The 21,698-nt window shown below is 36.7% G+C and overlaps 2 protein-coding genes and 1 long non-coding RNA gene across 7 annotated transcripts in view; 1 reads left to right on the top strand and 2 right to left on the bottom strand.

The window, feature by feature from the left end:
- The window catches only part of LOC125351621, a 28,007-nt gene extending 7,004 nt beyond the window's left edge, over positions 1–21,003 (bottom strand). The window contains exons 1-2 of the long non-coding RNA XR_007210983.1: positions 20,993–21,003; positions 18,847–18,853 (exon numbers count right to left, since the gene is read on the bottom strand). This is a non-coding gene — a long non-coding RNA (uncharacterized LOC125351621). The remainder of the gene's footprint in view (positions 1–18,846; positions 18,854–20,992) is intronic.
- Positions 1–21,698, bottom strand: part of Cmss1 (cms1 ribosomal small subunit homolog) — a 299,555-nt gene that overhangs the window by 253,215 nt on the left and 24,642 nt on the right. The window lies entirely within an intron of this gene.
- Filip1l (filamin A interacting protein 1 like) overlaps positions 1–21,698 on the top strand; it is a 235,639-nt gene that overhangs the window by 197,954 nt on the left and 15,987 nt on the right. For 3 of the 4 annotated variants that reach the window (XM_048346491.1, XM_048346492.1, XM_048346493.1), the window contains one exon: positions 15,340–18,483. In XM_048346491.1, coding sequence (XP_048202448.1) covers positions 15,340–18,136 — 2,797 coding nt within the window. In that variant the 3' untranslated portion in view covers positions 18,137–18,483. Of the gene's footprint in view, positions 1–15,339; positions 18,484–21,698 lie in introns of those variants that run through there. The other variant, XM_048346494.1, reaches the window with a different exon arrangement.

The raw sequence follows: 21,698 nt of genomic DNA, 5'->3' as shown, positions 1-21,698 counted from the left end.
AGGACAGAATATTTATTTTTTTAAGTCTACGGGGGGACTAGGAAACATGACTTAACGGTAGAGTGCCTTACTGCATGCACAAGGCCCTGGATTCAATCCTGAGCACTATTTAAAAAAAAAAAAAAAGCCTACTATTAAAAAGAATCAGAATCCAGGTGCTGGTGGTTCATGCCTGAAATCCATCCTTGTTACCAGGAAACTTGGAGCTTTTCTCAGGCAGAGACATTCATGAGACCATATCTCAAAATTAAGCAACTAAAAACAGGGCTAAAGGCATGGCTCAAGTAGCACAACAAGTACAAGTTCAAAACCAAGCATCAATTGAACAAAAGAACCTGGCTTGGAGCCAGGGGGTAGCGTGGTGGTAGGAGAAAACTTAAGTTAGGATCGGGGCACAAAAATTGATTATTAAATCCATTATTCAACCTTTGGAACATTGACTTACACAGATAGGGAGACATTTGAAAAGATTTCAGGTTTTAAGCTACTGTTTAGTTATGCCAGTTACCCACAAGAAAAATGGTCCTTAATCATTTGGTGTTACAGTAGGAGTCCTTCAGTCTTTGAGGTGTAAGAGCTTATCTCAGGAGTAAAGAGATACCTTGTCAGATAAAGTATTGAACTTACTGATGAAAACTCACATCTCCAGTGCCTCACCTCAGCCAATGAAAAGAGAAATTATCCTTTATCCTGATCTGCTTGCTAGAAGGCAATTCTTCCTGTGAGAAATCCACCCTAGTCTCCTAAAGATGTCTTGGTCACCTGAAGTAAGCTAAAAGTTACTGAGCAGTTAAAAACTTTCCTAGAATCTTCCTCTTTCATTTTGATTTTGAAAGTTACACCAGGGCTCAAGGGCACATACATGTAAAAAAGTAAAATAATTCCTATAATCAAATTGTAGATATGTTTTTGGTAAGTAACAAATATTTTCTCCCATGTGTTTAAATTTCAGTTTAATTATATTTTCAACTTATTACAACACTTCAAATATCTGGACACTTGTTTGCTTTACATACAGCACACTTACAATTTGAACTACACCAAATGCTTTCCATATAAGAACCAATAGTCAATTTGAATCTCATGAAGTTCTACCTAAGGTTTCCAATATTATTATGAATCACTTAGTCAAGAAGCCATAAAATCTCTTGACATGTGACTGTATATAACATTATACAGGAAAGAAGAGAGGAAAAGAATCTGAATGTTACTAGAAGTTCTTAATTTGCACATATATTGGGTACATTTACCCTTTTCTTTAACTGCCACGAAAAGACTATTTCTCACAGAGATAAATATAACTAATAAGTTAAACTCTAGCTCAGGATAAAATCAACAGCAGGTCCTGGGTCAAGTGAAGTGGGGTATAAGAAGACTATGTCTCCCTCTCTGATAGACCTGTTGCTGACTACTGCAGAAAGTTAGTACAATTGCCTTCACCAAACTGTCACTTCTTTTTTTGAACATATTCATTTTAAGAGAACCTAACTCAAAGAAAAGTAAGTTCAAATTCTATTGCTCACAAGGGGCAGAAAATGCTCTGGATGGTTAGTCAAAGGAAAATTAAACAAGGTACAGATACCAAAATAATTCTAATTTTTGTAATGCATATAAAAAAGATATACAAAAGAAAGACCTCAAGAAAAGTCACTATGTTCCAAAAGATCCTAGTATAAAAGTTTTTTGCCTGTCTGTAATTATACTTTACATATGGTCCAAATTCTGGTTCTCCAAAAATCATGAAACAGATATAAACCTCACTCTCAAAGACTAAGAGAAGGAGCTGAGGGTACATGTAGTATGTTCATTGTGGTTCATGATCTAATCGTTCACTTAGCAGGAAGCCAGGCCACATGGCAACCTTCATTCTTTGGATATTCCAGCCTCTAAGTACTACTTAATGTATTGCATTTTTTTGTTTTCTTTGTTTACTAATTTCCTACAGCTTAAATGTAAGGCAAAAATAAAATAAGAAAGACTGGAAGGAGCAAAATGATTCACATTTTATACTCTTAGGGTTCCTCTCTACCCTGTTTCTATGGCAAACAGTATGACTTCAGCAGTTACAGTAAAACATAAGCCTATTATTATGGCTCCTAAATTTTTTAAAGTTTGGATTTCCCACTAATAAGTTCAAATGAGTTTACCTTAGCTGCTACCTCTGTGAGGAATGCCAGAAGACAAGGAGGTGAGACTCCAGTGAACTCATCCACTCTGGCACATGACTGATCCCTGCTTTGCTCTTTTATGTCTACTACACATGAAGAACATCTGAATACAAATGGATTTTGAGCCATAAGAGAAATGCACACAAATATCCTAGATAAGATACACACACATTTCTAATGGCATATAGTTATTATGCCCTTCACATCTGTCTGAGTAAAAGCTGTCTGTTAAAAATATTTTCCGAGAACTTTAAGTTCCTTGAAATGTTCAGTGGAAATGGTATTTATGACAAATTCACCTCCTCTGGGGAATGTGAGATGTTATTACTGGCAAAGTCTTTTTTAACCTTCTAAAAATAATTATGAATGTTTGCCAAATGACCTAACTTGCTATATTATTACAATTATTAAAAGAATATTTGCTAATGTCTGATGATCAAGTCTCAAAGTAGCCATAAGTCTACAGAAAATGGATTGCTAGTGGTAATGATGATAAATGTGTCTTTGTGACAGAAATAATATTGCAACACAAATTCACTAGTAAGGATGGAAAATGAGATATAGAAATAGGAAGTATAGGATGTCTATCTTGGTTGGGAGAAACAGAATTTGCAGCAAATCCTGGTTCTGGCTCTGCCAGTTACTCACAGGACCTTTGACAAATTAACAATTTGTACGACTAATACAGTACATGTCATATAACAGTTCTTCTAACTCTTCTAACTCTTATTCCCAAGTCAGAGAGTGAAAGAAGGCTAGGTGTCTGTTGTTTACAATTAATACTGTTAGTCCCTAAAATTATGCCAGATTCAAAAGCAGAACAGGTATTTTTTTTCAAATATTTACTCAGAACTAATTATCAGGCACTGTTCTCAAGGTAGGATACCACTGAATATTAAGAAAGGACAACTGGTCAATTACTGAAAATATACACACCCACCTGCATCAAGTTTATATTCTATAAGTACAGATCAGGTAGTAAATATAGTATGCTACGTGGTACTAGATGACAGGAGGGATTCTTGCCGCTCTCTAGGGAGACAGCCAGCACAAAAAAATTTGGATTGTGTTTTGAGAAATGACAAAGAAGTTAGTATGGCTGGACAGAATAACTAAAAGTGTGAGCAGCAGGAGACAGGATGGGAGAAGGGGGAATCTTTTCTAAATCGACACTCTGTGGTTCTAGCATGTTGCATTGTTCAGTAAAAAAAAAAAAGTATGTACATATGTATGTACGTACACACACATACACACATACACACACATCCCCAAACAAAGGTTTTGTTTCATTATATTTTTATTCTGTCCTGGTTATTTATGACATTTGGTAAATTAATATTTTCCTTCCCATACCTGTATACTAAGCACAATAATCAATTCACAAAGAATATACACTGAGAATTAGAGTCTACATTCCAGTTCCAAGGCTATCATAATGATGGTTTTGCATGGTATTTTACCCGCTCAGCCTTCAAATGAAGAAAATAAATGCAGGTGATACAACAGATACAAACAAAAACCAAGTGCTATTGCAAGTCAAATACTTTTACTATTGTAATTTGTCTTAAAAGATTTCACAACAGCAAATACATACAATTCCCATAAATTTACACATTATTTCATTTTTTAATTCAAAACATTTTCAGTCTTTTCCCATGAAGATTGTTATGACTATTTTTCTTTTCGTCCTGGGGTTTGAACTTAGGGCCTGGGCACTGTCCCTGTGCTTCTTTTGCTCAAAGCTAACACTCTACCACTTGAGCAAGAGCACCACTTCTGGCTTTCTCTGTGTATTTGGTACTGAGGAATCAAACCCAGGGCTTCGTGCACGCTAGGCAAACACTCTCCCAGCCCTGTTATATGATTTTTTTTTTAGTAACCATTTTCATTCTATTCCCTTTCTCTGCTCATGGTAAAAGGCAGTGATTTAATAGAGAGATTTCTAAGAAGTATTTAACTGCAAAAAGGTGTTTTCTTTTCTTTTTCTTTTTTTTTGTAAAGTAAAAGAATAAGAAACTTATTTGTATGGAGACTCTAGAAATACATATACCATATGCCTCTTAATATGGATATTAAAAATAATATATTTAGAAATTACTTATGTGCTTGTTTCCTATACATGAGGCCCTGGGTTCAATTCCCCAGCACCACATATACAGAAAACAGCCAGAAGTGGCGTTGTGGCTCAAGTGGCAGAGTGCTAGCCTTGAGCAAAAAGAAGCCAGGGACAGTGCTCAGGCCCTGAGTCCAAGCCCCAGGATTGACAAAAAAAAAAAAAAAGAAAGAAAGAAATTACTTATGAGTATATATATATATATATATATATATATATATATATAGCTTGAAATTCATATATTGTTCAAGGAGTTAAAAGTAGACAAAATAAACTGATAAGTATAAAACAATGTGAGCCAGGTATGGTGATACCAACCTTTAATTCCAGCTCATTGAGGAAGATAGAAAATTTGAGAAGGAAAAGCCTAGGTTACACATAGATAACACTTTCTCAAAACAGAACAAAAATCAATATGAAAATTCTGCATGACCTGGTTCTCAGATAATATGGGTATTTTTCAACCTGTATTCAGCAGGAATCCAAAGCACAAAGCAACTTTTATATTCTAGCTGTCCACTTTCTTCTGAAGAGATTAGAAGCTATTATAAAACATTCTTACTGGCCTTGTCAACATTTTTTTAAATCAAGGAAACCATCTTAACAATAATATAGACACAAAGAAGACTGTTCCTTTTAGATTTATCCAGAATCAATTTGCCTACCCTTTCCTTGATTCCCCCAATAGACCAAGTCTATAAGTATTGAACCCAGGAGAGAAGGTACATATACACATTCGAGGAGGGAAGGGCAAGTGTGAGATGAGCAGATCAGAGACATTTTGGGAATGTCAGCTATTAGCATCCATTTTGATATGATGGCATTTCACTGGACACAGAATATTCAGAATATTGTTTTCTTCCAACAAGGAAGAAGAGCTGTACAGTACATCTGTGAACAAAAAAAGAAATGAAAAAGATGCTGATCTCAAATACATTTGAGCAGCATAAGGAGTTCTGAATGTCCAGAGATAATACAAGAATATCTAACAGAAGCTTTTCCATCCTAAAATGGTGATTCTTATCTATGTACAGTTTTGTTCTAACCCCACTCTGGGGATATCTACAATGTCTGGAGACATCTTTTGATTGGTGTAACTGAATTTCAGGTACTTGCTACTCTTGTAGTTTGTAGGCAGAGGCCACCACATACAGGAACATATCCCACTAAAATTCTTAAGTGAGCTACACAGCAGATACATTTCCAACCCAAAATGTCAGTGCTGCAGAGGCCGAGACAGCATATAGATCTCTTTTAAAAGGATCAAACTTCTGGATTTTTGCTGGTTAACTGGAGATAAGAATCTGATTTGTCTTCATGGCTGGCCTGGAATGGCAATCCTCAGATCTCAGCCTCCTGAGTAGCTAGGATTGCAGGTGTGAGCCTACAAAAAAAAATCCAAGTAAATGGCAAAAAACAGGCTTTTTAGTATGAAAAAAGTGAAATGGAATATAAGGGAGGCACAACATTATGGTGTTTCAATTTTGTGTGTGTGTGATGTTGAGGATCAAACCTTCAATCTCACATACTCAATAAAATCACTCTACCACTGAGTTCACCACAGCCCATATTAGTGGTATTGAGTGAACACCTATTACTTCAAGGTTCTGATTAGAAAGTCCCCTGGATAATACAGCATAGAAGTGGGCTAGACATAATTCAGACTCTTAAGTAATTATCCTGATACAGATTTATACATGCTGACACTCAATAATATATTCATACTTCCCTGTTTGATCTCCCTGGCTCAGCCCTAGCACTTTTTCAAGTCTCTAACTGGGCGTGAAGGCTGTCTTTCTTATTTCAGATTTCATAGACACCCCCTTTGGTTTCAAGATACAGAATTATACCTGATACTCCAATGTTGGTGTATAGCCCTTCTTTTGGTTCTGTAACTTGACCTTTCAGCAGCTTATTTTTGTAGGAAACTCACTGTTTCAGCCTTTGCTCTTTGCTGTTCAGAGACAGCAAGGTTTGCCCCAATTCCAGTCCCTTCTTCTACTCAATTTTTGCATTTCCTAAAGCTTTCTTACAGTCCTGTTTGTCTGCTACAAATTGCCAAGTTCCTTATAATCAATGAGTCATTTGACTATCTGCATCCTATAATTTCACTTCCCCTTACCTTTGGGAGCCAAACAAAATTGTTCAAACAGTATATCTTGACCTATTTCTACTATATATCCCTCTGCCACCAAGCTAAATTCTCCTCCATGTTACTTTATGCCCTAATTTTTGTTTTACAATGAAGGAAAGTAGTAACTCAGCTTGCTCAATCTGGACCCATTTATGGTGTCTCTGAATGATCTCAGTGATGATGACAGGATCTTCAGTAACAAGGACATAAAACAGACACAGATGTACACTCATACTTGGCAAGCAGATGCCAAAAAAAAGTGTTACTGTTCTTCTAGATCATGCTGACCAAGTCAAATGAATCCAACATTACACTATAGCTATGGTATGCTGTAGCTTTAATTAAGAAGAAGAAGAAGAAAAGAAACCCTTTGACTTGTGAGATAAATAAGAGGAAGCAGCTAACATAGAATAAAAGACTCCAGCCATAACTATTTTTATGAGAGCTCCTAAAAATTAGACTAAACAGTGAAAATCCCATTGAAAAAGCAAGGCAAAAAGAGGTAAGCAAGGAAACATAAACTACATACCTGATTACTAAAAACCTATCTCAGATTAAGAAAGCTTTCCAGGGGCTGGGGATATAGCCTAGTGGCAAGAGTGCCTGCCTCGGATACACGAGGCCCTAGGTTCGATTCCCCAGCACCACATATACAGAAAACGGCCAGAAGCGGCGCTGTGGCTCAAGTGGCAGAGTGCTAGCCTTGAGCGGGAAGAAGCCAGGGACAGTGCTCAGGCCCTGAGTCCAAGGCCCAGGACTGGCCAAAAAAAAAAAAAAAAGAAAGAAAGCTTTCTAAGGGCTGGGAATAAGGCCTAGTGGCAAGAGTGCTTGCCTCATATACATGAAGCCCTGAGTTCGATTCCCCAGCACCAGCACCACATATATAGAAAACTGCCAGAAGTGGTGCTGTGGCTCAAGTGGCAGAGTGCTAGCCTTGAACAGAAAGAAGCCAGAGTCAGTGCTCAGGCCCTGAGTCCAAGCCCCAGGACTAGCAAAAAAAAAAAAAAAAAAAAAGAGAGAGAGAAAGCTTTCCAATACATTTTATGTAATTATTCTTCAAGCTGCTAATATTCCAGTTAGTTAACTATCACAGCAGCTATCAGCATGAAAAGTACATAGTAAACTAGGAATTGCTAAAAGGTAGAGCAGAATAAAACTATAACCAAACCATAACCAGATGATCAGAATCTATCTATGGGTACAGATATAAAAATGAATCAAGCAGTGTGATATGTGCAGTTTTCTGCTTAGTAATCAGCATGTTATATCAGGAAGAAAAACAGTATTCAATTAGCTCTAGAATAATGAAAAAAATTGAAGCCTATTATAGTTACAGACTTGGACTAAATAAGAATTATATTATTTCTTTATTTCAAACAAACATCTTAAGACCAAGCAAGTTTCATACTATTTGATTGTTGAAAACTTATAACCATATTGATCTGCTATATTTCAGATACCTATATTGCTAGTTTAAAGGCAGGTTTTGAAAGGAAATGGTAAATGACAAATAACAAGCCCAGTGCCTTGCAAATAGTAGAGTTTCACTGTACTCATAAAGATCTTAAATGAATTATGCTGAGGGTGAGTGATGCACACCTGTAATTCCAATTACTCAGGAGGCAAAGGCAGAATTGTAGTCCTCCAAGACCAGAATGGACAAAATCTAAGACTCTCTCTCTCTACACCTACACTTACACACACACACACACACACACACACACACACACACGTATGTATGTATGTTAAACTAAAAGCAAAAGGCTTGTGTGGGGGGGGTGACTCAGATAGCTTGGCAAGTGCAAGTTCACTCTCAGTGCTGCCACAAAATTTAAATGAATTAAATATCAACTGAACTACACTATGTATGAATCCATTTTAAAAACCACACAGCTCAATGGTTTCCATTATTTCAATTTGTGGTTTCCAGAAAACTATATTAAAATTATGAAGATATTTCTAAGGACTAGGAAAAAATAAATTTGAAGGCAAAAGTCTTCTATTTATGGTAGGCAGGGAACAAATGGTTTTGTTAATGATGGAAAATCAAAGCAGTGACTAAGGGGGTGGATCTGTGGGATTTTATCAGAATGAAGAAGGCCCATCAGGGACAACATGAAGCACAGAGTGACATTCAAATCAAAGGCCTTTCTAGAGAAAGACATGTATATCATTGCACATTTCTTGTTATCTAGAGCAACTTTACTCTAGGTAACAGCTCCCTTCAAGAGTCTTCTCAGAAGAGAATTTTCTAGGGGGCTATGTGACTTGTGACAGTGTTACTGCTATGCCAGTAGATGTGTGAAACGGGATCCAGTTCTCTTTAAGCCAGATATTAGAGTCTATTAGAGTCATCATTTTTTTAAAATCCTAGTTTAAATTTGTAATACAGAAGACACTGATAGATATAGTCAATACACTCAAAGGCTGTTTAAAGTCTTCAATAAAGTTTAATAAGAGTAAGACCTAAAATGATTGAGAACTACTTCTTTTACTTAAGACCTCTGGAGCCTTATCTGAATTGTGCTAGAACTATCTGTTCATTCTCTCCTAACAGTCTATAAACTCAGAACAAATTCGCCTTCCCCTGTTCATCTCATTGTAACTCTCTCTCTCTCTCTCACACACACACACACACACACACACACACACACACACACGGTTTTGTTCATTAAATGAACAAAAGTCTTACTGTATTCATAATATAAACTCAAAATTCATATTCTGAAAAAAAAAATAGGGGCTAGGAATACAGCCTAGGGGTAAAGTGCTTGCCTTGCATACATGAAGCCCTCAGTTCAATTCCTCAGCACCACATACATAGAAGAAGCCTGAAGTAGCGCTGTGGCTCAAGTGTTAGGGGCTAGCCTTGAGCAAAAAGAAGCCAGGGACAGTGCTCAGGCTCTGAGTTCAAGCCCCAGAACTGGCAAAAAAAGAAAGAAAAAAGAATAATGAAGAATAATGAAACAATATTCACATTTTGAATACAGAGAAACATTTGTCTCTTTAAAACAATAGATGAGAAATTAAGCTGAACAAAACTATCCAATACTTACAAGTTGATTTCTGCACCTAAACAAAGTATTGTGTCATGAATGGCTTGTGGAATTTATTCTACTGTTTGATACTCACTCTAAGTTTATCTATATGGGTCAGTTATTTGAAAACCAAAAAAGAACCTGCAAATGTGGAAACATAATTGGTGAATCAAGGTAGTCAGATTATAGAAAAGTATTTCCTATTCAGTTTCTTTTGTTATCAATGTAATGTTTCTGTAGTAAATACATTTATTTAAGAGCTCTGAACTCTAAAGAAAAAAAAAAAGAGCCACTACTTCATTTGTGAAGTTGAAATACCCAGAGAAGAGTAACAAGCTAGCACATGAACATGTATCACCCACTTGTTCTCCTTAAACAATTTAAGCACATAAGGGTTCTAATGCTGGTATCTGAAGGAAAGAGAAATGGTCGTGGCGATTCTGATTTTCTGGAGGCTCTATAACTCTGAAATATAGACAGTAACATTTCAGGAACACTGATGGAAAATCTACTTAAACCTCATTTTCTTATAGACCTAAAACCACTCACATTCACTACAGAACTCTCTTGTAAATAAATTAAACTGCTTAGTATGATATTGCAGTATTTATTTACATAGCTGAACATACTTGTTCATTTTTTCATTCATTCATTCAAAAAAACTCATTTGGTCCCCTATAAAGAAAAGGCTTTTTGATACATGAATGTAGAATACACAAGTGAGTCAACCAAATAGCTTGCTCTGTTCTTAAGAAGTTTGTTTTATTAAGGTTGATGTACATAATTAAGACAAAATCAAAAGTGGTGAGAAGTAATACAAATTCCCATGGGCATAATTGGCATTATAGCATTTAGACATACCATATGTTTTATATGTGCATTATATGCTATATATTACTAACACTCCATCTCTCACACACAGGAGATAAAATACAGGCACATGTGTGTTGACAAGTATGTCTATAAATAAAAAAAACATACTTTGAATATATAATTTGTATTGAAAAGCCAGCATTATGGCTGGTACTAGAGAACACTCAAGAAGACAGATGTGATAGTTTTGAGGGGGAAAAAAGGAACTGACATTGCACATAATAATAGTGATAAACCACAGTAAGTCACAACAATTCTGAGCCATAATAGAAACTCTAAAAAAAAGCTGTAATAAGACATTGCTTTAAGCCAGTTTGGATTTAATTACCTCACATTTCTGTCTATAAAACAGCTTCCACAACCTGTTTTTATTGGACAGGATTCGGTTAGTGTTCTTATAGTCCTGTAGTGTCAGTACTTGAACAGGAATATGAGTACTCCAAGATGGTAGTCTTCAAACTAAGGTACATATACCCTAAAGATATACAATGACTTAGCATGGGTACAAACATGGAGATGTTTAAGCAAATCAATGTCTTACATCTGCATTTTACACATGAGCTCTTTCCAAAACTGATTCACCAAAAAAGTGCTTATGTTCTGTGAGTTCGCCTTTTCTAACAGTATTTTTAAGTCAGCTCTTACCAAGTCTATCTCCCTTGGCTGGAAATCCATGTAGGTCACTAAATAAAAAACCTTGCTCCCAAGAGTCCCAGGAAAGCACAGAAGCAGGAGCATCTGGAGACAACCCTGAGCAAGTTCTGGTGTCTTTTAGAAGTGAGCAGGTTGCTACAGATATGTATACTATACATTTACTTAAATTGAAAAATTAAGTCAAGATGTTTCCTGAAAAACTGACTTATTTAGCTGTCCAAGTTTTTAGTGAAGACTTTTAAAATACATCTTTTGCAAGCTGAGGTCACGCCTCAAGTGGTGGAACACCTGCCTGACAAGTGCAAGGCCCTGAGGTCAAATCCCATATTATATGATATAAAATACATCTTCTGCAGCTATTTTTTTTTTTTTTTTGCCAGTCCTGGGGCTTGGACTTGGATGGGGCCTGAGCACTGTCCCTGGCTTCTTTTTGCTCAAGGCTAGCACTCTGCCACTAAGCCACAGCACCACCTCTGGGCATTTTCTGTATATGTGGTGCTAGGGAATTGAACCAAGGGCCTCATGTATTGAGGCAAGCACTCTTACCACTAGGCCACATCCCCAGCCCCTTCTGCAGCTATTTGAACCTTCATTGGAATAATGGAGATGCTAACTTTAAAATGTTTAAAGATATCCCAACTTTCAAAAAATTATTTTAGACAACAAAAGAATAAACACTTGAAAATCATTGCTCTAAGAAATATAAACTGAAAATCTAATGACAAATTATCATTTCTCTTTAGGTTCACAGTTTCTCTACTCAATGCTCTTTGATAATGATATCTTGTATATACACCAGTGAGGGAAGGTTTATGTCATTGGCTACAGAGGCAATGTGATATGGGGAAACAGCAAAGGCTTGCTCTTTCCTGACCTTCCTGAATCTTAAAATACCATTTAAGAGATAGCTGACCTGGAAATAATAAAGCCTTGCTACCCATAGTCAATCCAAGGGCCAAGGCTGGAATCATCTGGGAGCTTGTGAGAATGCAAATTGTGAGGCTCACCACAGACCTATAAAATCAATAAGGAAAAACTGTCCATATACTAAGAAAAATAATGGTGATAGAAATGTAAATTACTATTTTGTCTAAAATTCATTGCTACTCAAAGAAAGAAGTATGGAGACACTATAACTCTTTACCCTATACTTCTTTCAAGAGAATAAGCTCAAATTGAGGCCTTCCATCTATACTCAGTTTTCATTGGTTCTTAATTCTGAGCTCTCAATTTAATGTCTGGGGCATTAGGTAATTCCCTATCTAATAAGCGATCAGACAAAGGTGCTGACAGTCTTGTTGTGTGTTCATTGGACTGGCCAAGGAAATAACAAGTTATGGGAGAAACAAGGAGTAAAGAAATGGAGCAAATGCACTCAAATCTTCAATTTTACGTGATCAAAAATGATAGGTGGAGCTTGAAGAGATAGGGATACACGCCAGTTTACAAAAACCACAAGAAAGATGCACCATATTTTCATAGTACTGAGAAAGATGTGTCATGCTTGTTGCTTAAACACTGAACACAATGGAAACAACTGAACTTTTGCAAAACCTTTACTGCTGGTCACAGCACTGTCAAATTCACTCATCACCATTCCATTTTAAGGATATTCTTCATTCTACTGTAAGACAATTTCCCCTTCCTTATAGCCTAAGAACACACTGCTTTCTCATATAGATGAAATAGCACATGCTATTATTAATAGGTTGAAAAGAGTCCTGAAGAAGTTTTGTGGAAATGCTTTTTAAAACCATAAAAGCTATGCTGTGGAGAGGGTAAAATACTGAACTGAAGTTATGCCTATGCATTATCACGACCATCAAATACAATTATACTGCTAAGGTAGGAGCGAGAGGCATGGTGTCAATTTCCTTTATTATTTCACCAAAACAATTTACTCTATAGATTCTGCCACTGGTTGCACAACTCCATCATTCTAGAAGAAACTGTTAAGTTTCTCTTCTCAAGTTCCCAGGTATCTCAAATAGGAAGTAGGAAAGGCCAGAAGCCTGGGGCAAGCATCTGGCAGAGACTACCGATGAGATCATCATCAACCCCACCCCAGCCTCTACTGAATTTCACAGGCCACATCCCTTAAACCAGTTTGTCAGATTCTCAAAACAGAAAAAAAAAAAAATAATAAAGTGGATCTACCCCGCAAAAAAGTTCAGGAATTCTTATGCAATTATTTCAAACATGTTTCTTTTGTGTAGTAAAATTACAGAAAAGAGCATATTAGATTACAAAAAGAACTCTGTATTTCTAAGATTGCCTCAAATTATTTTCTTTTTAACATTTTCTCTCAAACCCTTAAGGAGGATGCAAAGTGTACTGAATAATTAACTCATTCCTAAAATATTTATTAACATAGAATGAACTCTTCATGGCTTGATTAGAAAGCAAGTGTTTATATTTCTTTATTGGCAGGCCCTTTAGTCTTTAGGGATTCTATCCTATTATAGCTTCTGGATAACTATACTACAGAACTATAATTATGTTCTCTATAATCAGCTCATTGTCAATGTAATTAAGAATGCCACAAGTTTAAAACTAAAACTACAGCCTCACTTTAAAGTAAAAAAGTGCACAGAAAAGATAGTTAATTTTGAATGTAAAATTTCCTCCTATTATTCAGATATAAAACAAATATAAACAAATAAAAACAAACAAAATAAAAACAAATATAAAACAAAAAGGCATGTTATAATCTTCATTTAAGAGCGATTCACTATGTTCCTAATAACAAAGTTTGTCACTTCTATAAGATTCTCATGAATTGTCTGGTTCCTGCCAAACTCCTTGCTATTCTCATGTGCGAAAACACCAGGCCCATTTAGATGTTTCTTAATTCCTCTTATGTAACTCTTAATCATTAGGCAAAATTATATATAAATTGGTTCCTAGGATAATATCATGTTAGTAGTAACATTAAACCAAGCTTTAACTGGCAGAGAAGTCTATCAGTGAAGTGCATAACTTTTAAACAATGTGAACAAAACTTTAGCCAAAAACTAGGGGCACAAGGACCTAACTCAAATGATAGAACACTTATCTTGCTTGTGTGAAACCCTGGGTTCAATCTTCAGTACTACAAAAACATAAATACATAAATAAATAAAAAATAAAAAGAATTGAAAAATGGAACACCAATAGTAATACATTATGTATTTAAGTGGATCAAGAAATAATTAATAAATATAATAATAATAAAGAACAACAGGGGCTGGGGATATAGCCTAGTGGCAAGAGTGCCTGCCTCGGATACACGAGGCCCTAGGTTCGATTCCCCAGCACCACATATACAGAAAACGGCCAGAAGCGGCGCTGTGGCTCAAGTGGCAGAGTGCTAGCCTTGAGCGGGAAGAAGCCAGGGACGGTGCTAGGGCCCTGAGTCCAAGGCCCAGGACTGGCCAAAAAAAAAAAAAAAGAACAACAGAGTTAGGCGCCAGTGGCTCACAGGTATAATTTAAGCTACTGAAGAGGATGAAATCTAAGAATCATAGTTTGAAGCCAGCCCAGGCAGGAAAGTCAGTAAGACTCTTATCTCCAGTTAACCACCCAAAAGCTGGAAGTGGACATGTGGCTCATGCCAGCTCTAGCCCCTTGAGCAAAAGAAGCTTAGCAGCACCCAGGCCCTGAGTACAAGCCCAGGATAGGCATCTGAAAAAAAAAAAAAAAAGGAACAGAAACCTTCACAGATGTTTACTATGTGTCAGGTTTGTTACAACTGTAGATGAATTAATTTCCAAAAAATGCCCAAAAGTAGATATAATTATTGCCATATTTTTCATTTAAAGAAATGGGAGACATAGAGATATTAAATATTAGCCAAGGCTCATTAGCTGTTTAAAAATAGGACTATTCTTCAAAATACATGAATGAAAATGGAACACAGAAGCTTGGTGAAATTAATTTGGGAAGGAGGGGAGATAAGGGAAGTGCTGGACAAGAGGACGTATGATTGAGTTAATTGCATATATACATGGACAAGTCAAAATGAAACCACCTTGTATAGAAAATTGATATTAATAAAAATGGGGGGGAGGACTCAGATCAGTCTTGAAGCTGAGTCTAACTAAATCTCAAGCTTGTACCTATTTTGACAGCTTTGAGGTTAGACTTGCCACTGATAGTTATACAAGCAATTTAAAACAAATATTCTTGCTGTTCCTCTTCTAATAAGATTCTTGGTGAAGTGCAGCCTTGTTAATCATTGGTAGTAAGATTACAAGAATAAAAGTGAGGTGTCTAGGTGTCTAGATTCTCCTCTCATCAAATTCAGGAACTCCTTTCTGTTAGCTGACATAAGTTAATAAAGCACAATCATAAAACATAATGCACTTTTGTACTTTTCAGATTAAAGAAACGGATTGATCAAGAAACTGAGTCTCAGGAAAAGAAGGAGAAAGAGAAAGAAAAGAGGATCACTGCTCTGAAAGAAGAACTGACCAAGCTGAAGTATTTTGCTTTGATGGTGGTAGATGAACAACAAAGGCTGACAGAACAGCTTTCCCTTCAAAGACAGAAAATCCAAAACCTGACCACAAGTACAAAGGAAACATATGCTAAACTAGCCCTTGCTGAATCTAGAGTTCAGGAAGAAGAGCAGAAGGCAACCAGATTAGAGAAAGAACTGCAAACACAAACCACAAAGTTTCATCAGAACCAAGAGGAAATTATGGCAAAGCTCACCAATGAGGACAGTCAAAATCACCAACTGCGTCAAAAGTTGGCAGCGCTCAGCCAGCAAATTGATGAGTTAGAAGAGACCAACAGGTCTTTACGAAAAGCAGAAGAGGAGTTACAAGATATAAAAGAAAAAATCAACAAGGGAGAATATGGCAATGCTGGTATCATAAGTGAAGTTGAGGAGCTCAGGAAACGTGTGCTAGATATGGAAGGAAAAGATGAAGAGCTCATAAAAATGGAGGAACAGTGCAGAGATCTTAATAAGAGGCTTGAAAAGGAAACAGCACAGAGCAAAGACTTCAAATTAGAGGTTGAGAAACTTAATAAAAGGATTATGGCTCTGGAAAAATTAGAAGATGCTTTCAACAAAAGTAAACAAGAATGCTACTCTCTGAAATGCAATTTAGAAAAAGAAAGGATGACCACAAAGCAGCTGTCTCAAGAACTTGAGAGTTTAAAAGTGAGGATCAAAGAACTAGAAGCCATTGAAAGTCGGCTGGAAAAGACAGAATTCACCCTAAAGGAAGATTTAACTAAACTGAAAACATTAACTGTGATGCTTGTAGATGAACGTAAAACAATGAGTGAAAAATTAAAGCAAACTGAGGATAAGTTACAAGCTGCTTCTTCTCAGCTTCAAGTGGAGCAAAATAAAGTAACCACAGTTACTGAGAAGTTAATTGAAGAAACCAAAAGGGCACTCAAATCCAAAACTGATGTGGAAGAAAAGATGTATAGTGTGACCAAAGAGAGAGATGATCTTAAAAATAAACTAAAAACAGAAGAGGAGAAAGGAAATGATCTCTTGTCCAAAGTTAATATGTTAAAAAATAGGCTTCAATCTTTGGAAGCAATTGAAAAAGATCTTGTAAAAAACAAATTAAACCAAGACTCTGTTAAGTCCACAACAGCATTACACCAAGAAAACAATAAGATTAAAGAGCTCTCACAAGAAGTGGAAAGACTAAAACTGAAGTTAAAGGATATGAAAGCCATTGAGGATGACCTCATGAAAACAGAGGATGAGTATGAGACTCTGGAACGAAGGTATGCTAATGAACGAGACAAAGCTCAGTTTTTGTCTGAAGAGCTGGAACATGTCAAAATGGAACTTTCCAAGTATAAATTAGCAGAAAAGACAGAGTCCAGCCATGAACAATGGCTTTTCAAAAAGCTTCAAGAAGAAGAAGCTAAATCAGGGCATCTTTCGAGAGAAGTGGATGCACTGAAAGAGAAAATCCATGAATACATGGCAACGGAGGACCTAATATGTCACCTCCAGGGAGATCACTCCATTCTGCAAAAGAAGCTGAGTCAACAAGAAAACAGGAACAGAGACTTAGGAAGAGAAATTGAAAACCTCACTAAAGAATTAGAGAGGTATCGTCATTTTAGTAAGAGTATCCGACCCAGTCTTAATGGAAGAAGAATCTCTGACCCTCAAGTATTTTCTAAAGAAGTTCAGACAGAAGCAGGAGACAATGAACCACCAGATTACAAGAGTCTCATTCCTCTGGAACGAGCAGTCATCAATGGTCGGTTATATGAAGAGAGTGAGGACCAAGATGAGGACCCTAATGAAGAGGAATCTGTGCTGTCCTTCAGATGTAACCCATCTGTTCCTCTTCCTGTAAACAGGAAGCTATGGATTCCTTGGATGAAATCCAAGGAAGGCCATCCTCAGAATGGAAAAATACAAACAAAGTCCAATGGCAACTTTGTGCAACCTGGAGATCTAGTCTTAAGCCACACACCTGGGCAACCACTTCATATAAAGGTTACTCCAGATCATGTCCAAAACACAGCCACTCTTGAAATCACAAGTCCGACCACAGAGACTCCTCAATCTTACACAAGCACTGCTGTTATACCAAACTGTGGCACCCCAAAACAAAGAATAACCATTCTCCAGAATGCCTCCATAACACCAGTGAAGTCCAAAACCTCTACTGAAGGCCTTGTGAATTTAGAGCAAAGCATGTCCCCAATTACCATGGCAACCTTTGCCAGAGCTCAGTCTCCAGAGTCCTGTGGTTCTGTAACTCCAGATAGGACAATGTCACCTATTCAAGTTTTGGCTGTGACTGGTTCAGCTAGTTCCCCTGAGCAGGCACGCTCTCCAGAGCCAATAGAAATTGGTGCCAAGCATGCAATTTTCAGAGTCTCCCCAGACCGGCAGTCATCATGGCAGTTTCAACGTTCAAATAGTAACAGTTCAAGTGTGATAACTACTGAGGATAATAAAATCCACATTCACTTAGGAAGTCCTTACATGCAAGCTGTAGCCAGCCCTGTAAGACCGGCCAGCCCTTCAACAGCTCTGCAGGATAACCGAACTCAAGGCTTATCTAATGGGGCACTAAACAAAACAACCAGTAAAGTCACCAGCAGTATTACTATCACACCAACAGCTACACCTCTTCCTCGACAATCACAAATTACAGTAAGTAATATATATAACTGACCACTCACCCACATCTAGTCTATACTGATATTCTTGCAAGAAATTCAATCATTTTTAATCATTCCTCCAAATCCCCCAAAAGACTGATTGAACTTGTACTTTTGAAGTTTTGTGCATGAACTGTACCAAAGAACCTGAAACTAACTAAGTACTGCCTGCATAGTCATCCAAGTGTGCACTTACTGTATATCTTTTCATTTACATATTTGTATGGAAAATATTTAGTCTGCACTTGTATAAATACATCTTTATGTATTTCATTTTCCATAATTCACTTTAATTTGACTTCAACTTATCTTGGTGAAACACATTAACATTATAAAGCAGTAAATAATTTGTTATTTTTACCATTGCTTGCTGAATTTTCATTTGGTTATTTTGTGTTGTGTATGTGCATGTCCAATATAATTTTATTTCCCACTTACACTATCTATAAATTCTTCCCAAAAAACAAGTAGGACCTAATTCTCATTTACAACTAACTTCTGATCTGCTTTTGAGAAGAACATGGTTAAAGTAAATTTTTTAAAAGTGCATCTCTGGGATTTCAAAATAAACCAAGAAATACTCCAGACCAGCCCAACGTCATTCTTGACATGTATCTCAACATCCACAGCACTCAGCACAGGATTTAACATATTTATAAGGAAGTTAATCAGTGTTTGCTAATAATCAAAAATGATATTAAGTAATTTGCTTTTAGTGAGCACATAAAAGCTGTTGTAGAAGCTTTAAAATGTGATCTTAAGTCAGAAAGAAATACTTGAAAATATAAGTTTCCTTGTCTGTATTTCATCTGAAATTCCCAAAGAACACATACTATATCCAAACCTGGCATTAATCACAATGATGTAAGCTTTTGAATACTCTGTTTCAAAACAAGTGTCATTTTTATTCCCTTTTCCTGTTTGGTTCCCAGAATCGATTACTTAAGGTAGGCTATCCTACCCTGCTTGTAAGTGGGCTACAATCAGAAGCTTACAATTTGTTGTGGGGTTTTGGGGTTTTTTTTTGAAACCTAACAAGCAACTAAACGCCTAAGGTAATTATAAACATAACTTATAGGAAAGGCCTATTTAAAAAATGCATTGTCGTTAAGGACAAGCAAAATACTCTCAATATCTTCTGTGATGATTATGCCATTTAAAAGGGAGGGGAGAAAAAGTCAGCCAGAGCATCCTAGAAATTCTGACACTAGACTCAAGGATTCTCTGAGCAGCAAACAGCCGTAAGAGGAACATTTTAAAGTACAAATCTGGTTCCCAAGTCACATTCCATAAGGATGATTTCAAAGTAACTTACTGCCATTTTCCTTTTTCCAGCCTCTTAATTGTTTAAAATTTAATGTGGTCAACTTTATTGCCAGTTATTAATTTTAAACACAATTTACCTAGACATTCCAGCAAACTATGAAGCTATTTCAAGGATAAAAGGAAACTTTCACAATTATCTTCCTTTTCCCTGCAAAATCAATTTTATGATAGCAATGCAATGATTTGTTGAAAGAAACACTTCATGGCAATGAGCTGCAACATCACTGCTGTGGGCTTGTGTCATCATTGAATAAGTGTGGGTGAAAGCTGAGGCTGATGATGAATGAGAAAGCTTCTGTTTAAACACATTACCTTGGGAATCTGGGACCCAAAATACCTGATAGTCTAAATGTTTTCTCAACTATTTCTTTAAATCAACTTAAGCTAGAAATCTAATTTTAGCACTTTCAAAGTAGACATAAAAAATGTTGCTACACAGCTCTTTTTCTAGTTAATAAGACAGGTGCATGTAATATTTTGGGGGCATAGATCCATTGATTAGAAAATTATAACATAGCAGAATTCAAGGACAGAGTCTTCCTGACTTTTGTTATACAATGGCAGACAGACAGAAAATACGTTTGCATGGTACTTTGGGGAAAAATGGCTGACAAGGCAAAAGCACCAGCCAAAGGATTCTCCTGGATGCACTCAATGTTGGAGCAGGGGAAAGGGAATCTACTCATGGGGTACTTTAACAGTTCAGGAGCTCTGGCTACTCATCAGCCCAATTATTTTGCAAAGATTCAATTTCTTATGTAAGTCAAAGAAATTCTTTAGTGCAAAATTAATGCATATCCTATGTTTCAAAATTATGACACACAAATTCTCATTTTATTCTCTGTTCCAGATCTAAATTATACATAGGCTTCAGGTTTCCTAAACAGTTGATCTAACTTCTAAACTAGAAATTTACAGATCCTTCAAGAATTACTTCTTTTCAGGGGCTGGGGATATGGCCTAGTGGCAAGAGAGCTTGCCTCGTATACATGAGGCCCTGGGTTCAATTCCCCAGAACCACATATACAGAAAACGGCCAGAAGTGGCGCTGTGGCTCAAGTGGCAGAGTGCTAGCCTTGAGCAAAAGGAAGCCAGGGACAGTGCTCAGGCCCTGAGTCCAAGCCCCAGGACTGGCCAAACAAACAAACAAACAAAAAAAGAATTACTTCTTTTCAGAGGTCCTATTGCTGGGAAGATTCTGTCCATATAATAATTAATATAAGTACCAAAATAAACTTCAGGAGACTTTCAAATTAATAAATTAATTTAGTTTATTAACAATGGCCCCAACTAACGCTCATAGTGAAGACAGTACATTTCTGTAAAAGCACCTTCCTTTTACTATGATTATCTATAAAATTACATAGATTTTTGACAGATGATTTTTGTCCTTTAATTTGAAAAGTACTTATAGCCTCTGTGTCTCCCTGTGTGTGCATGCATGTGTGTACATGTTTGTTGAGGCAGAGATTATAGATTATAGAACTTCCTTTTCACTGAAGTATAATTGTAAAAATTTCTTACAAAGAAGAGAGGAGGTGACACTGAAAAATCTTTATATGAAATATGTACAGGTAGAGAAATACATTCTTTAGTCCACAAGTCTCGTTGAAAATAGGTTTTTAAATATATGCAAAAATCATCTATCTTTCTTTCATTGGCCAAAGTCCCAATTTTAGAACCAAATTTTATTTTCTCTGCAGTCCTAAAATCACACTAACTCTTTGCGCTGCAGCATACCATCACATACTTGAATGTTTTACCAGATTCTTTGAAAAACCAATGGCAAGCAAAGTGTTCTAGCTTATGCCTTTATTCTTAGCACTAGAGAGGCTGAGGAGGACATGGAATTCCAGGCCAGTCTACTCTACAAAGTGGGATCCTGTCCCCTAATCTGCACAAATAACCATTAAAGCAATGGCAGGCCAGGAATGCTAACTCACACTTGTGTTCCCCAGCTACCTGGGAGACTAGTAAGTAGAAATTTGATTATTCACAGTTCATTAGCCTTGGGGAAAAAATGGGCATAGTGGTACATATATGTCATTACAGCAATGAATGGAGATGTAAACAGGATTCTAGTCCAGATCAGCTTAGGCAAAACCACAAGACCATATCTCAAAAATAACCAAAGCAGTCTGGGAATGTGGCTTAGCGGTAGAGTGCTTGCCTACCATGCATGAAGCTCTGGGTTCAATTCCTTATACCACGTAAATAGAAAAAGCAGCTAGGAGTGGCACTGAGGCTCA

Source organism: Perognathus longimembris, chromosome 5 (assembly GCF_023159225.1).
Source record: "Perognathus longimembris pacificus isolate PPM17 chromosome 5, ASM2315922v1, whole genome shotgun sequence".
Lineage (NCBI taxonomy): Eukaryota > Metazoa > Chordata > Mammalia > Rodentia > Heteromyidae > Perognathus > Perognathus longimembris.
The sequence above is the reverse complement of the archived record's forward strand: the minus strand, read 5'-3'. Positions and strand labels throughout refer to the sequence as shown.